This window comes from Artemia franciscana, chromosome 4 (genome assembly GCF_032884065.1).
Source record: "Artemia franciscana chromosome 4, ASM3288406v1, whole genome shotgun sequence".
In the NCBI taxonomy this organism is placed as follows: Eukaryota; Metazoa; Arthropoda; class Branchiopoda; order Anostraca; family Artemiidae; genus Artemia; species Artemia franciscana.
In genome coordinates, this window is record NC_088866.1 from 19001076 (window position 1) to 19019203 (window position 18128).

Below are 18128 nucleotides of genomic sequence, written 5' to 3' on the forward strand. Positions count from 1 at the left end.
AAATGTAAAATATAACACAAACTTTTGTTTTTGCATAGTTCAGTCCAGATATGTAATTTGTCTAAGCTCAAACTTTTCAATATTACAATTTATAAATATAAAAGTGAAAAATGATCTTAAAATTAAAATAAGTTATCATTTTTTCTAAATGCAAGATTGTAACATTACTATACATTTTAAGAAAATTACTGACTTTTAATAAAGTTGATAGTTCTTATTGGTATTCCTACCTATATAATTTAATCTGGACAATATGCACTTTAATAATGGACTGCAATATTAATCAAAAATTTAATATGTTAACACTGAAATACTGATACAATACTGAACAATATTGATACAATACTGAAGTTTCAATTGTCACTCAACAGTCAGATTATATTTACTTAGTAAATATTGTATGCTACAACTAGCAATTCACTGTAGCACCAAGCTGTCTGAGGCCAACAAAGCTAGACATGCTTCTTTTTCATCCTAATCTATTTAAAACCTCCCTCTTTACACCCTCTCAAGAAATTCCAGTTTCCTGAAATCCTTCCCTACAGCCTCCTCCCAACCAGTTAGAAGACAACATGCTTTTTATTTGACTCTAGAGGGCTTGCCATAAAGGTCATACTTTGTGTGGAATGTGTCTTAGCCATTGCAACCTTTCAAGTATTTTTTTATTATGTTTCAAATGTTTGTTGTGATGCTGCCCTCATGATCATCCATTTAACCTCCTGTTTATATACAGTTGGTGTTTTTGGCAGCTCTAGTCTTCTTAATGCTAAGGCAAAATGCAATGAAAAATGTCCAAAGCAATGATAAACAAAAATAAAGTTCAAAGAGATATGTAGTTAGAATATTAGTGGAACCAACAATTAGAACAAGTCAAAAACAAAATTGAAGAGCATAGAAATATGCAATTAAACAATAAGTGGCAGCAAGAATCGCAACAACACAAAACAAAAGTGAGGAACAAGCAAAATACATAGTTACAAGAAATACAACACTGAGAATCAGAAAGAATCAAAATGAAAATGGATAACAGAAAAATGTGTGGTTAGAAGATGTACGACCACAAGAACAAAGAAATTTGCAGTTAGAAGATAATTAGAAGCAAGAATTACAAGCAACAGTAGGAATAAGAACGCGTCAAAAATGAAATGAAAAAACAAAGAATTGTTTTCAACAGTAGGAATAAGAATGTGTCAAAAATAAAATAGAAAAACAAAGGATTGTATGCTTAGCAGACATGCTAAAGCAAATATGAGAAAGTGTCAAAAACGACAGTGAAGAACAAGGAACTGTGCTGTTAAAAAACAGTGAGAATCAGAACAAGTCACAAATGAAAGTGCATAAAATAAAAAATATTATGTTAGAAGAACAACACCATCACAATCTTTGATGCTAACTAACTGTGGTAAAAAAAACTCAGTAAAAACATATATAAAGATGCTGTAAACTACACAAGTGTTATTTTGAAGTCATAACTAACTGTGGTAAAAAAAAAACTCAGTAAAAACATATATAAAGATGCTGTAAACTACACAAGTGTTATTTTGAAGTCATTGGGGCCCTTCAACTCTGTATGTATTTTCTGTGGAGTCCTCCATTATCTTGTAGTAAAAGTAGCCAACAAATATGAGGTACTTGGGAACTGCTGCCTGCTCGCTCAAATTGCATTCCTGCATCAACAATTTCCAAATGGATCTATTTGGCCTGTCATAGAATATTACTTGCTCTATAAAGAGTTCCACAAAAAAATACGAAACTTAAACACATGTTTTGCTTTAACTTCATTCAACGTAAGGGATGATCAAACCAAAAATAGTCATAATGTTTTAACTTCAAAACAGCTGGACAAATTTATCACAAAATCAACTTAGCAGCACACCCAATACAGACCCCTTAAGGTGATTTTGAACTATATTCGTATGGCCAAATGTACTTTTTAGACCCAAACAGAGATGTTAAAGAAAACCCTTCACATCTTTTAAATTATTAGATAAGTCATAACCAACAGTTCTTTTGGAAGAAATGTCATGAGACAGAAACAGCTATGCTACATATATATATATATATATATATATATATATATATATATATATATATATATATATATATATATATATATATATATATATATATATATATATTGAAAAGAGAAATCACCAATGCAACAGCACAAACACACATAAAAAAAAAAAAAAAGAGACAGAAGGAGAAAAGGAAGACTGTTTTCCTACATTAGTGATTAATATAGACCAGCACTTGAATGAGGCCTTAACCCTACTCATCCATACAATCACATAGGTCAAACAGCATAGCCATACACAATCAACCATAAAGAATAATCCATAGACAGGCAGTCATGTCGTCAATAAGTATAAGTCGTCATTTACCAAACAATAGAAAAAATAATATAGACAAATAATTCAGAGGCAACACCCAACATAAGGGCTCATCAGGATAATACACTGGCCTATATAGGGCTTCGCCACTTTAAATTCTCTATCCAGCACAGTGTTGTGGCTACCACAGAATATCCACGGCATCCCCATGTCAGGTATCACCCCCAAAATACATGCCTATGAAAGAAAAAAAACAGCAAATGTAAAACAACCAAGTAAAACCAAAACAAGCTTATCCTGTTAATATATCCCTCTTTTTAGCAACAATAGGTAAACTAAATATTATAAATTTTACCAAATCACAAATATTAACACATTGCAAAAAACCTGAATGAACTAAACAATTATAGAATTCATCTTTACCATGTGGCTAATTTTTAAGAAAATCCGCTCAATTAGAAACACAATTCAAAATAAATGGCGCTGCGACAACATTTTTCGAACCTCCGAAATTAGTTGAAAATTTCTTTAAGTATTTCTAGATAATTCTTTTGATATTTATTTAAAAGTTCGTTATAATGAAAACTAAATTTTTTAAATTGCCAAGTTAATTTATTTGCAGAAAAACCTCTTGATATCCATTTTTGGCTTAAGATTTTACATCTAGTTTTAAAATCAATATAATTACTACAAATCCTTGCATAACTAAGTAACTGTGAGAAAAACGCTGAATATGTTATATTTGAGTGTATATTACTTTCAGGGAATGGGAAACTAATCACTTCAAAATCAAAATCATCCGTTTTATTATACATTTTAAAACTTAATTTATTATTATCACAAATATTAATATTTAAATCTAAGAAATGATCTTCATGACCAGTGCCATGACTAGGCTCAAGAATAAGCTCTGATGGATATATATTTTTAGAAATATCAATGAAATCCTTACAATTTAAGACCAAAATATCATCTAAATATCTTTTATTATTTGACAAAGCATGTTTTAAATTAATTGGATTATTCTTATCCATCATATATTTATATTCTAGTTGACTTAAAAACAAGTCAGCTATAAATGGGCTGGCATTCCCCCCCATGGGAATTCCCACAATTTGCTTGTACAAATCACCCCCAAATCTTATATAAGTATTGTATAAAACAAATTCTAATAACTCAAAATTCATATCCAAGCTGTAACATCTCAAGTTAACTGTAGTATTATAGCAATTTGTCCATATAGCTTTTTTATTATAAATGTCTGTTTTTAAGAACCTTGTACTAGATAAGAGGGAAGATTTCTTGATAACAGTTTTTAAATTATCAAACACTACATTAAGTGATAAATTAGTATACATTGTCGCAAAATCGAAAGACTCAATTCTTTTAGCTGAAATCATTGTTAAAGAATCTATCACCTGCAGTGAATTATTAACACTCCAATATGGATTAAAATTCGAAAATTTTTTAATACCAGAACAATAGGTTTTAAGTTTATTTACAATTTCCTTTAAAATTAAAGAGAGGTCAGTAGCAGCAATGCGGGTTGGACATTTAGCTGCCCCAGCAATAAACCGTGGTTTAGGGGGATTCTTATGAAATTTTACAGTCCAATATAGGAAAGGGAACTTTTTATCATTGTCATTTATTTTAATATTAAAATTTTTAAAAAGTATTTCTTCAGTCAGAAAAAGTATTTCTTTCAATTAAATTCTCATCCTCTATATTTACCTTTTCGTAAACATTAGTTGTACATAACTCCCTTTTTAAGATATCACAATACAGCTTCTGACAAATTATGGCAAAATTATTATTAGCTTTATCCACTGGCACAATTACAAATTCATTCTTTAAATTAGCAATTGCTTGTTTAATCTTCGCATTATAAAATAATGATTTAGTGTTACTATTTTTTAAGTTAGAATATATTTTATTTCTTATTCTACTAATAATTAAATTCTTCCAACTTTGAAAACTCTCTTTATTTTTATTCTCTTTCTTACACCACTTATCAATAAATAAATCAAAATCATTTTCCAAGCCATCAAGAACACTCGATGGTTTCAGATGATGAGAAAGACGGAAATTAGCCCCTTTATTCATTATAATTTGAAGATCATCTTGCTTTATTATTGACAAGTCCCCTGTTATAACATGTTTGTAAGCAGGATTTACAAATGGGCCAAGTTGCTTACAATTACAAACCGGTTTCCAATTTATATCACTATCTAGTCTTTTTAGTATTAATTTATAATTAAAAATAATTTGCCCAATAGTTTTTGAAAATTTATAAGTTAAAACTGGACTATCATTATAATTGAAATTACTAGGAAGGGCCTGTTTCACATGCCGCTGATTTAAAATTTCTGGTAAATTAATATCTTCAATCTGCTTACAAGTAAAATTAATAGGTAAATATAATCTGTTATCCTTATTACTAATCTTATCGAACTTTTTCTTTTTTGAAATAAATTTCGTTTTAGTTAGAATGCAAATTGTATCACATATTACTTTAAAATTATAATCAAGAGCTGTATTATTCTTAACAATCCAGAAAAGTTTGATTAAATTTCTCTTGGATAAATTATTTAGACATTTTATTACAGAAATCATACCCCTAGATTCAAGTAGCTGGCATAGATCTATAGAAAGCATATGTACATCTAATTCATTTTTTCTATTATTTTTCCTATGTACTCTCGATCGTTTTTTACATTTAGTAGGACAAGTAAAAGAAGGATGGTCCATAAAACCATCAATACATTTAACAACAACATGAGACATGTCACCATATTTTGCTACACGATCATTTAGCCCAAAAGGATATATATATATATATATATATATATATATATATATATATATATATATATATATATATATATATATATATATATATATATATATATATATATATATATATATATATATATATATATATATATATATATATATATATATATATATAGAGGGGACCCCACAAAAAAAAAATTCCAATTGGGTCCCGCACTTAATGAATCCGGGCCTGTATTCAGGTGAATTAGCTTCGGACCTCTCTTCATCAGGAAGACTATATAGGCCTATATTAGCTACTTTACAGGTCAATTTGTTTCACTCATAAGTGTTTTGAGCCTAGCACCATGAAGTTTATTGTAAAGTACAGAGAGATTCAGTAGGAATAGGACTCTCATATATTGAATAATGTATGTTCATTTTCGTATTAATTTTGCTCTCTACTTTCACTTCTTTTTTTATCTAATCATCTGTAATATGACAAAACCTATGAGAATTTGTTACTATTTTAATGTATGTATCATATTTCAGTCCATGAACCTTTGGCAATACTTTACTCGGCTATTTATTCGAAAGTCTCTACTGAAATATAAAAAGAAAGACATGCAGTCAGAAATCGACACCCAGCCTATAGACACCCAAGCGGTTGAGGAGTCATTGCCTGATAATGCGCCTCAGAATTATGTTGAACCGTTTGCTTTTCTTCTTCCTGATTCATCCAACTTTAAATTTGCTGGTAAGTATTTTTGACTGGGGTTTGCCTTTGAATTACTCTTATGCCTTCTTCTGCAATCATTGGTCCATTCAGTTGATGTTGATAAATAAACGGACTTTGTTTTCTTACAATAAATGAAATGGTGTTGTTTTATGACCTATTAAATTAAGTTTATCGGGGAGGGGGAACAAATATTTTTAGTAAGAGATAAAAGTTTTGTCACTTTGAGAATAGAAACTGCGTTTCTAAACCCAAATAGCAGTCGAAAGTTAGTTAATTAGTCCTCTCTATGCAAGAAATTCAATGGTGAAAATCAGAAATCGGGTGACCTAGTTCTCTAATTTATTTAATTGCTGGTTTGTTTGTTTGAGTGAATGAATTTTTTCTTTTATTTCTCAGTTGTTCGTTAGTATCCACTGTTGGTAGTTCAGAATTGCTTCGATTTTGTGAAAATCGCGGATATTTGAGAATGATTCACTTTATTGCTGTTAGGCATTTGATTTTAATTCTTATAATTTTTGGTCTTTTATTGAATTTTATTTATCTTCAATTTTTTGGCTGTTTTTTTTTTTTTTTTTTTTTCATTGGTTTTTATGGCACTTGGTATCTACCAAGTGACATATAGCGATCGAAAATTCTGTCGGTTGGTCTTTTGGTCCCGGTTTTGCTAGTTTAGGCACTTTCAGGTAAGCTAGGACGATGAAATTTGTCAGGGGTATCAGGAACCAGACGATTAAATTAGAAATTGTCGTCTCCCCGATTCGACCATCTGGGGGGTGAGTGGGGGGACGGTTAAATCGGAAAAATTAGGTATTTTTAACTTACGAACGGGTGATCAGATCTTAATGAAATTTGATATTTAGAAGGATATCGGGTCTCAGAGCTCCTATTTTAAATTCCGACCGGATCCAGTGACATTGGGGGAGTTGGGGGGGGGGGCTAAAATCTTGGAAAACGCTTAGAGTAGAGGGATCGGGATGAAACTTGGTGGGACAAATAAGCAGAATTCCTAGATACGTGGTTGACATAACCGGAACGGATCTTTTCTATTTGTGGGAGTTGGGTGGGGGGGTTAACTCTGAAAAATTAGAAAAAAATTAGGTATTTTTAACTTACGAAGGAGTAATCGGATCTTAATTAAATTTCATATTTAGAAGGACCTCTTAACTCAGATCTCTTATTTTAAATCCCGACCGGATCCAGCGTCATTGGGGAGGGGGGAACCGGAAATTTTTGGATAACACTTAAAGCGGAGAGATCAGGATGAAACTTGGTGGGTAGAATAAAAACAAGTCCAAGATACGTGACTGACATAACCGGACCGGATCCGCTCTCTTTGGTGGAGTTGGGGGGGAGGGGGGGTAACTCGGAAAAATTAGAAAAAATGAGGTATTTGTATCTTACGATTGTGTGATCAGATCTTAATGAAATTTGATATTTGGAAGGATCTTGTGCTTTAGTGCTCTCATTTTAAATTCCAACCAGACCCGGTGAAATTGGGGGGAGTTGGAGGGGGAAACCGGAATTCTTGGAAAGGCGAACATTGAGGTATCTTTATCTTATGAATGGGCGATCGGATCTTATTGAAACTTGATATATAGAAGGATCTTAGGTCTCGAATGCTGTATCTTTAATTCGAATCGTATCTGGGGACATGGGGGGTTGGAGGGGGAAGACAGAAATCTTGGAAAACGCTTAGAGTGTAGAGATCGGGATGAAACTTGATGGGAAGAATAAGCACAAGTTATAGATACGTGATTGACATAATTGGAACGGATCTGTTCTCTTTGGGGGAGCTGGGGGGTGTTAATTTGGAAAAACTAGAAAAATTGAGGTATTTTTAACTTAATAACAGGTGACCGGATCTTAATGAAATTTGATATTTAGAAGGAACTCATGTCTCGGAGCTTTTATTTCAAATCCTGACCAGATCTGTTGACATTGGGGGGAGTTGGAGAGGGAAACTGGAAATCTTAGAAAACGCTTAGAGTGGAGAAATCGGGATGAAACTTGGTGGGTAGAATTAGCAAATGTCGTGGATACTTGATTGACGTAACCGTACTGGATCCGCTCCAGTTAGGGGGGGGGCTCCGGAAGTTAGGGGGTCCAGTGCTTTGCTTAGTTCGTTGCTTCTGGACGTGCTAGGACGATGAAAATTGGTAGGCGTGTCAGGGAGTTGCACAAATTGACTTGATAAAGTTGTTTTCCCCGATTCGACCATCTGGGGGGCTGAAGGGAGAGGAAAATTTATAAAAAATGAGGTATTTTTTACTTACGAGTGGGTGATCGAATCTTAATGAATTTTGATATGTGGAAGGATGTCGTGACTCAGAGCTCTTATTTTAAATCCCGACCGGCATTAAGCCTCTGATTTTCCTTTTAAATCATTCTATTGATTCTTAGAATTTTGCTACAGCTCATACCATATGAGTTCTTGGCTCTTCCGTCCTCGTCACAAGTGCCATATGAGCTCTTAGCTCTTGTTATTGATTTTGTTGACTTTCCGCGTTTGTTTTTTTTTTCTTCGGCATTTTCCTTAATTGTATTATTTTGTTCGCGCTGAAGAAGAGAGGTGGTTATTCTCTTGAAATTTTCGCTTTCTGTGTTTCTTCAATATTTTTTTTTTGCCTTCAAAACTCCATTTTTGATCTTTTTCTTTCATTATGTTGCCAACCGAGCTTTAGATTTCGGTTTGACTGACATATCATGTCAGTATTTTACTGCTGTTTATTTAACCAAATGGCAAATTGTGGCACCATCGGTAAAATCACAGCAGGAGTCGGTAAAACTTCTGCGTTTACCGACCAAGTCCAAATTTTTGTAGATGACATGTCAGTATTTTCATGGTCTTTATTGAACCGAAAAAAGAATTTTAGCGGCGTCGGAAAAATTGTGGTGCGAAGCCCCACGATTTTACCGACTTATTTTTTCTACTGAATGACCAAAAATTGTGGGGGTGTATCCCCCCTCCCCCCATGCCTGACGGCCCTTTGTGACAGTTATGCATCGTTAAGGGAATCACTTTTGACGACAATCGGTAGCCCATAATGATTTCTTGTTTTGCTATGTGAAATCCTGGTGTTTCTGTTTGTCCATGGAATATAAAAAAGATAAAGTGGTTGAACACGCCGCTTAATGCTCTCGTCTCCTGACTCTCAAGCGTACCATACTACGGTCTGGACGGTTGCTACATCAGCTATAACTTTTTTTTATTAAACCTCACATCTCGTCTATAGGCTTTTTTTTCAAACGAGTCTTCAATGCTCTTAAAGCCTTTGCGATACGGGCGAAATTATGCGTCTCAATTCTTCCATCAGGTCTTGCAGTAGTATCAGGGTCCTTGAACTCAACGTTTTTTACTGGCTGTAGAAATTATGGGCCCAAGGGAGGACACTAATAATGAAACTAGATTGCGAGACTAGAGATTTTGGGGTCAATTATATTAAACTTTTTTTTTTATGTAACAGTTTCTCCAAACAGGAGTAACCGTATAGTTGTGACTATGCCTATTTCTACAAGTGAATTTTATTAGGAGGATAACAGGTTTATTCCCATTACCTCTTTTTAGAAATCCGTTCAACAGTTTTCACGATTGGTCGCCATAATTCTAACTTTGACATCACGGCTGAGCAGTGTGGTGAAGAGATCTTGAAGTATATAAGTAAAAAGCAGTGTATCATTCACGTTGTTTTCGAAGACGAAAATGATCTCAACTTTAGACTGGATAATGTTGGAACCAACCCCGTTTTTGTAAAAGGAGTCAAGATTTTGAAGGGGAGATCAACTTTGCTAGGACATGATGACACCATATCGTTTGGTAGAGCCAAATGGAAAGGTAAGTTAGGAAACGAGAATTTCTAAAAAATATATTCTCTAGGCTGTTATGTCATAGACGTGAATTTACCTTTTGCTGAAGAAGAGGGTGTCAGATTTTTTTTTTGGGGGGGGGGGGGAGAAGGACTTACGATTCTTATAATAAAAGGACTACTTTACAATATGAAAGTCAAAATAATATTTATTTTAAGAAATTAGAATTTTATCTTAAAAGTATGAAAATATGAGTCAAATTCATACAGTAGGAAACGGCTAGTCTAAAAATATATTATTGCCGGAGCTAAAAGAGTTCAAAATCTACCAAAGCAAGAGTAATAATGCATTGTCTGTGTGTAACTGAACCTCATGCAGATGAGCCCTCGTTCAACTAAACCCCCGTTCAACTCAAACTCCATTGAACTCAACCTCATTTTTCTGAACTCTCGTTCAACTGAACCCCCGTTTAATCCAATCCCCCTTTTAGCTCAACCCTCGTGTAACTTAACCTCCCATTTACATCAAGCCTGGTTTGATATAAATGTTAGACTCATCCCAAGGCCTAACAACAATTTTGAACTAGTGCTGATCAGAAGCTAAAAAAATTGCTTCTTGGTGCGGCCTCTGATCAAATATTATATTTAGCTTGTTTTAAAATATGGAAAGAGCGAGGAGGGGCGGATAATTTAATTTTTGCCCTGGCTCTTGTAAATGGTTTTTCCTCATTCGGGCCTAAATTGTAAAAGGATGTAGTTTCTAGTCTAAGAATACACAATGGAAAAAAAGAATTTGAAGCGAAACTGAGAAGTATTGGGAAGAAAGATGCAGAAAGGGCTAGGGGAAATAAAACCCTAATTCCGAGAATATTGGATTGTTACCTGTTTCAACACCCCTACTATGTTCCACTGACTCGCTAGTGCTGAAGAAAAAGAAAGAAAAAGAAGACACGTCCTAGTATCTTTTTTGAAATTCCCAACAATTTATATCGTAGCTAATTTTTGTGTTAAGATGAAAATAAATAGCATCTGTCGTAAACAAATCAGATATGCATTTTGATGAATTTTTTGCCGCTTGGTAGCTTTTTCAAGCTACCAAGCTTGCTGTCTTTTTTCTTGCTGTCTTTTCATAATGGTTCTTTTCAAAGATATTTAATTATTTAAGCAAGTCCGAAATAAAATACAAATATTTTTGTAATAATTATTATTTTTTGCTCTTTACGCAAATTAATGTCTTTTCATACTGTATCTCTTCAAAGATATTTGATCATTGAAGCTAGTCCGATTTCTAACAACGATATTTACTAAGCTTCAAACTTTTGGTTTTCTTTTTTTCAGGTTTTTGAATTCTTGTAATCCCTTGCCAAATAGAGAATCACCATTTGTAATAATAGCAAATTTTCGTTTTTCGGGCATTCCTACTGACATTATATAACTGGTTGCCCTCAGAAAGATTTCTTTTTTATGGTATTTGAATTGTTGTAATCCCTTGTCAAAATAAAGAATAATCTTTTGTAACCATTGAAAATTTTCGTTTTTTTGGGCCTTCCCGCTGACATTATATAACGGGTTGCATTCAAGCCTGTAAGCTTAATCGCGTAGCTAGTTGATTTTATCTAACAAAATAACAAACTAATTTTTAAATTTTCAGGTATTTGTCTAGTTTGAATTAAAACACTAAAATTATTGTTCAGGCACCGTGAATATTTTTGCAGTTTATATAATAACTTCAGCGATTCTGAACTAAATTTAAAATGTTTTTCTAAATTTTTTTTCAAGTCTTAAAAAGGCATTGCTTATGCTTAAAAGATAAGGAATTTGGTAATGATGTTTAAATCACTGATCAAATTGATCAATGAGACTGTCTGATTTCTACTAAGCTTCAAACTTTTCATTTTCTTTTCTAAGGTTTTTGAATTGTTGTAATCTTTTGTAAAAATATATGCAAATATTTTTGCAATTACCAGTTTTTCGCTTTTTAAGCAATTTAATGTAAACTTCTCCATACCTGAAAATCTTCCATTTTTACACATAAGTTTGACAAGTGTGACAACGTCATTGCAATACTGATGTATATAAAAACGACATCACTAACAAAAATATTTGTTTTTCTCCAAAATTAAGGTTCTTAAGGAATTTTCCCTGACTTCAAACCTATTTAGATCGTTTTTTTATGCGAGAATATCCCAAGATACTAATTTTCCCGAAAAAATATGGAGTTGTTTTTGAGAAAAAATACATATAGAAATAGATATACAATTATTGCTCCTTTATAAAGATAGTATAGAAGTATAAATTATTATTTTTAGAGGAGTGGAGCGGGGGTATAATTTTGCATTCAAGCAACGTAAATTATATTAAAAAATATTAACCAATGAATGAAGACCATTTCATTCGAGTCAACATTTATCACTTCCGACAATACGGACTGAATTGCATTTTCTTTATATTGCTGATTTGAGAATAGTCAGGTAAGTGGGATTAGTTTGAATTGCGGTTTAGCAAAACAGGGTTGAGTTATTTTTTCAAGTTTTCTAAAAGTTATTTTACTTTTTTGTTACTTTAAAAAGTAGAGTTCTGACAAGGAGTCAAAGTTTAGTGTGAAGAGCGAGGCATTGAGAAGGGGACAGTCCCATTCATATACGGAATAATTTCTGTTCGTTTTAAGTTTTAATGTCGCTCCCTGCTTTCAGTTTTTATTCAGTTTGTACTGAATTTCGGAACGTTTTTCAACTAATGCGCGTTCAAATTTGGCTCACCGTATATTAAAATGAAATTTAAGTATTATTTTCTGCAGATTTATTCCATGTATGAAGAAATAAATCTCCTCAATTTATTGCTCTAAATTTTGAAAAAGCTTCCTGTTCTAATTAAACGGCTGCCGTGTTTCATTATCCGCTCTTAGAAAATTTGAACAAACAGTCAAACTTTAGCGTAAAGAGCAAAGTATTGAGGAGGATACAGTTTCTAATCTTGAATAAGATTTAATTTGAATAAGACTTAAATCTCCAATCGGTTTTTCGAGCAATCCAGAAATGCCCTCTTCCATGGAAATTATTTCCCGGAAATCAAAATACGCGGAAAATAGCCCCTGGATAATTCCCCCAAGATATATCTCTAATGTAAAATGTATTTTTGGTTTATATTTATAAATGATAACGTACGGGGAATCAAGAAACCATTTAGCTATGAAGTACATGAACTTGTTTCAGAGCAAGTAGGGACCATGTTTGGTCCATTTTTTCAGTTCACATGTTACTCATTTCATATGAGTTTTGCACTTTTTTGTCCTTCTATCGTTGCAATCAACAACAAGGAATTCATACATATATATATATATATATATATATATATATATATTGCCCTTCCCCCGAAATAAGTCTGTTGTACATACCTAAACAGTATATCCTTTTGTTAGCTTGGAAATTTTCTTGCAATCGAGATCGTCCAGTGTCACATCCTGAAGAAGTAGTTTCAAAATATATCGTTGCTGCCGAACTTGGAAGAGGTGCGAATGGGGTTGTTTATAAAGCTTTTCATAAGGTCAGTTTCTCTTTTTTATCACTGGCATATGTAGAAGCAGGAAATTACAGGATTGAAACAAATTAGGCGACCAAAACCAAACAAGTGTAAAAATTCACATAATCTTGTAGCATTTTTTATGACCCTTAATTAATAATGTTTTGCCAATTAATTATCTTGTTTTTGTTTTTAAGTTGCATGTAATGTCTTTTTATAAATAGAATAGTCTCTTGCATGGACTGGTATATTGTTTCACAGCTTTGGAAGCCGCTATGAAAAAGGAAGGAAATCGACCAGAAAGCAAAAATACGTATTCAGAACCGGAAAAAATACATACGATGACTGAGGCATAGTATTTACGATGCCTCAGTCCGATCGGTCTTACTGTACGGCTGCGAGACGTATCCCTTAAAAGTCGCCGAGGCACAGGCCCTCAACACTTTCAACAAAGATGCCTGAGGAGCATATTGGGGTTGCGTCTCAGCGACCGGATCACAAATACGATCATCCGTCAAAGGTATCGCCAGAAGCGCGACATCACTATCATTCGACGCCGCCGCTTGTCCAGGTTTGGTCAGGTTCGCCGAAGACCGGCAGAGACTTTTAAAAATAAAAGCCTACGCTGCACACCAGCACTTTATTGGTGAAAACGCCATGGAGGACAAGCAAAAACTTGGCTCAACACCGTCTAATCTGATCTCGAGCCGATTGACGGATTCCGGGACATGGTCGCAGATGGAACCCTTCATGGCTCGAAATTATCGCCCTATTAACCCAAGACCGTAACCAGTGTAATTTCTGTCGCCAGAGAGAGCTACATTGCTTTTGTTCTGATCCAAATACAAGTAACTAAGTATATTATTTCATTTTTATTTTGTTTGATATTTAGATCAGTTAATATTAATTATTATTTGTTAATTATATTTAATTTGATTAATCTATTATAAAGGAAAACATTATTAAAATTTAATCAATTAAGTTCTACGATGTGTGAATACTGCATTAGATTTTGACTTCTTCTTTTTTCGGTACTAGGCATTCATGTAAGTTTATGCTCTTACTCAAGTACGTGTTTGTGTTTGCATCAGTAAAAGAAGCAGTTCGCTCATTTGTTTGGGTTTCTTCTGCTTCTAAAATAAAAGTTTTTAGGTTTTTTCTAGTGTTAAAACTATCTTATTGTCCGCAATATTTTTCATCTTTTATTTTCTGTTATTGTAATGTGTTTTTCATTACGGCGATTACGCTTTAACACCTCAAAGGGTTGTAAGCTGTAGTATTTCGTTAATAATCAGCTCCATTCTTTCTGACTCTTCATCGTTGAGAGGAGAACTGAGAAGATGAGCAAACCTGTCATGTGGAGTTGTAGTTGTAGAATTGATTCGTTTCCTTGAGCAGTCGATTCCTTAGCTGCGTTTTTGGAAAGCTGGGCTGTAGTTTTTGGCACTGTTTGTTTTTTGGTTAGGAAATCTACTCTCAATTTTCCTAAAGTAAAGACCCCTAAACAGAGGACTGCATACCCTCCGAAATACCCTATTGCTTCAATAGGTACGTTTTTGGAAGGCTGGGTCGTAGTTAATGACGTTGCTTACTTAGTGTTTAGGAACTGTATTCCCATTTTCCTAAAGTAAAGATTGCCAAAAAGAAGAATGCATGTCTTCCAAAGTCCCCCCTTACTGTTTACTTTTTAGTAGAAAAATAAGAATAGTACGCCTTGTTTGAACCAAAATTATGCAAGGATTTTCAACATGTATTTTATAGAAATAAAAATGCACTAGTGATCCGTGTGACAACACAAACTGACGACAATTTAGCAAACGGTAAGTATTTACTACCTGGAATCATGAAATGATTTTTGATCTTGTCATGTGACGCACAGATTTGGTAACTGACAGTCTATTCTTTAAGGTATTTCAGTTCCAAGCAGCCCCATTTTTATTTGTGTTAATTTCTGTTTCCTTCAAGTATATCAGGATGACTGTTTCTATTTTCAAATAGTTTGAAATTTCCGGTATTTGTTCATTATAATTTCTGTTCGTTTTAATTTTAGCTTGAATAATCATTTTAATTTCATTTAAATAATAAAGCTTTTTTTAAATAAATAAAATATTTTATTTAGTTGAAAATACTCGTTTTGATTCCTGCTTGTTTAAATTTCGTTTTATCGTTCAAATTTGTTTTTGTTTATTTTATTTTAGATTTGACTTAATTGATGACTTTATTCCTGCTCGCTTTAGATCTAATATCGTCAATGACTTTCCTTTCAAAAATATTGTTATGAATGGATCGATGTCAAAAATAATTAATTTATTTTTTCTGATTATTTAGTGCTTCTTTAGGTCATCTCTTTATTTGATTGTGTTTTATTTCTTCCCTTTAAGTACTTGTTTCCTTTAATTTGCTTTTTTTTATTTATCGCTTCTGGTTTTTCTTTCTTGTCTTTGATTATATTCTCTTTATCTTTTTTATTTTATTTAAGTATTTTATTTTTCGTTTTATTTTTACTTTGTTTATTTGATTGTGTGTTCTTTCTTTCCTTTAATTCCTTGTTTCCTTTAATGTATTATTTCTTTATTTTATTTCTTTTACTATTTCCTGTCTTTGATTACGTTCTCTTTAATTTTTTGTTATTTTGCTTATGTCTTTTAGTTTTTAGCTTCTACGGGATAGCAAATATTTGTATAAGTAAGATTCATCGGAGAATTCCTATTTTGAAAGAGCTTTTTTGTATAAATTCTGTCTTATGGCTTTGAAAACCTAATATTGCAGGCCACCTCAGAAGCCGTCGCGTTGAAGGTATTGAAACTGTCCAAAGCATCCAAATCAGGGTTCATGAAAACCAAAGACCTTTACAATGAAATAAAGGTTATGAAGAAAATCAATCACGTAAGTTCTTTTGGAAAATACGTTGTTGAAGTGGATCATGTCCATTACTTTTCATTTTTGAGATAGGGGCTTTATTTAAAAATGGCTGTCACAAGGTATTCATCAGCTGAATTGAAATTTTTTTTATAGTAAAGTAATAATAAAATTAATTCAAAATTGAATTCTAATTTGAAATCAAACTCAATTCAATCAAAAATTTAATTGAATAACATGTTAGTACATTTATTTACAGTACACATTAAAAAAATCACAGGAATTACAAATAAGTACCTATATTTAATACATGTATACATTAATTACAATTTCGCACAAATCTAGGTACAAATAAAGCCAATTACTGGTCATCAGTCGAATCTGCTTGATGAGTTTATCTGCTGATGACGGCCATTGTATATGTGATCGAAATATCCAAAGATTTTTTTTGTTACTTCACTCTCAAATAAAAGGATTTTCCCTATTTAACTGTTATATTTATGTTCAATATTTATATGATTTAATCTTGAATAAAATCTATTTTTAAAAAAATGCTGCCTTAGAAACCTTAGCATCTAATTAACAAATTTGTTTGTCTAAATTTTAGGCTGAAGCAAATAAGAACCAGAAACAAATGCTCAGCTTTTTTGTTAATTTTTAGAGTAGCCTAAGTGTTGTAGCCGAAAATGGGATCCAGACAAGGATACATAGTTTTTTGAGAAAATAGTAATACGTACAGTACTTGATAATGATGTAAAATATTTGCCAGACATTTGCAGAGATTGTCACGTACACAACAAAAAAATATTATTACATACAAACAATAGATTATCACAAGGAGAGATTATCAGGCACAAAGAAAGAGACGTACAAAACAAAGAGAAATTATCACTTACAAATGAGGGATTATCATAAAGGAGTAGCACATAACAACAAAGAGAGATTATCACGTACGAACGTACACACAAGCTTACGTTTTTTGATTATTTAAGGTACAAAGGATTTCAAAATGAAAACATTTTGCTCCTCTCCATCTTCGGTGTATACATTTCAGAAAAACGTGATTTTCTGCGATTTTTCTTCTGGTTGTTATATTCCTGTAAAGATTTTTTTTTTTTTTTTTGTAAACACTGTCCGCCGTTGTCACAATTGAGTATTGAAATGGGCTTGATAAAACTTTTTTACCAACAAGTGCGTTTGTGCTTGTAGCACCCAATTTAGCACCCCAACGTTTGTAGCACCCGATTTATCTGCAGCTGATCGGTGAGTAACACAACATTAATAGAATGGAACAACCGCTATGTTTTGTAGGGCTGTTAATCAAATATAGGCTAGTGGAAAATTATAAAAACTAAGTCATAAACATGTGACATTTTTAAAGGAGAAGACAATAAGGATTATATTTCTATGTCAATATATATATATATATATATATAACAAAATAGAATGAACTAATTGTTCTTTCTAAAAAGATGTTTTTGCAGATAAGTGAATTAACTAAATATATAAAGTTTTTAATCTTCAGTAAATATCTTAATATCCATATTAATGCATAGCTCATATTTATGGCAGTGCTTGTCTTTTACTGTAGCAAATCAGAAAACTTACAATTGTAGTGCTCCATGATGATACACTTTTTTTTGCTCGTTTTCATCTGATTTTTCACACACGTTCTTTATTTTCAAATCTGGCGTCTGCTGAGCGCAAAACAAACCTAACTGCCTATGGAGGCAATAAAAAATTGAGTACCTGGGCATCCCTAATTTTTTCTGGCTATATGGCTGTATAATTTTCCACTTAACCAATTTAAAGAATTAGATTTCATTTTTAGTGTCCTTGGTACTTTACGGACTAGAAAGTCCCCAAAAATAGCGTTTTGTTTATCTGAAATCTCCTTGAAATAGCTTGATCTCCTCTGATTCTAATTTCAGGGCAACGGACATTTTAGGCATATAGCTTGGTAATTATATGCATAACAAGGTTTTTCTCAATAAAATGTGATTGTACCACTCAGTGATGAATCTATGATTTTTTTTGTGGGGGGGGGGTACAAAAAAAAACTTTAAAAAACGCCTCAAAAAATGGTTAATGTTCGTTTTTGTT

At 32.7% G+C, this 18128-nt stretch overlaps 1 protein-coding gene across 1 annotated transcript in view; it reads left to right on the forward strand.

Moving 5' to 3' along the window:
• The window catches only part of LOC136026100 (myosin light chain kinase A-like), a gene marked incomplete in the record, with an annotated part of 45520 nt that overhangs the window by 4339 nt on the left and 23053 nt on the right, over positions 1-18128 (forward strand). Inside the window, 4 exon segments of the mRNA XM_065702381.1 lie at positions 5658-5862; positions 9410-9676; positions 13066-13190; positions 15936-16052. Coding sequence (XP_065558453.1) covers positions 5661-5862; positions 9410-9676; positions 13066-13190; positions 15936-16052 — 711 coding nt within the window.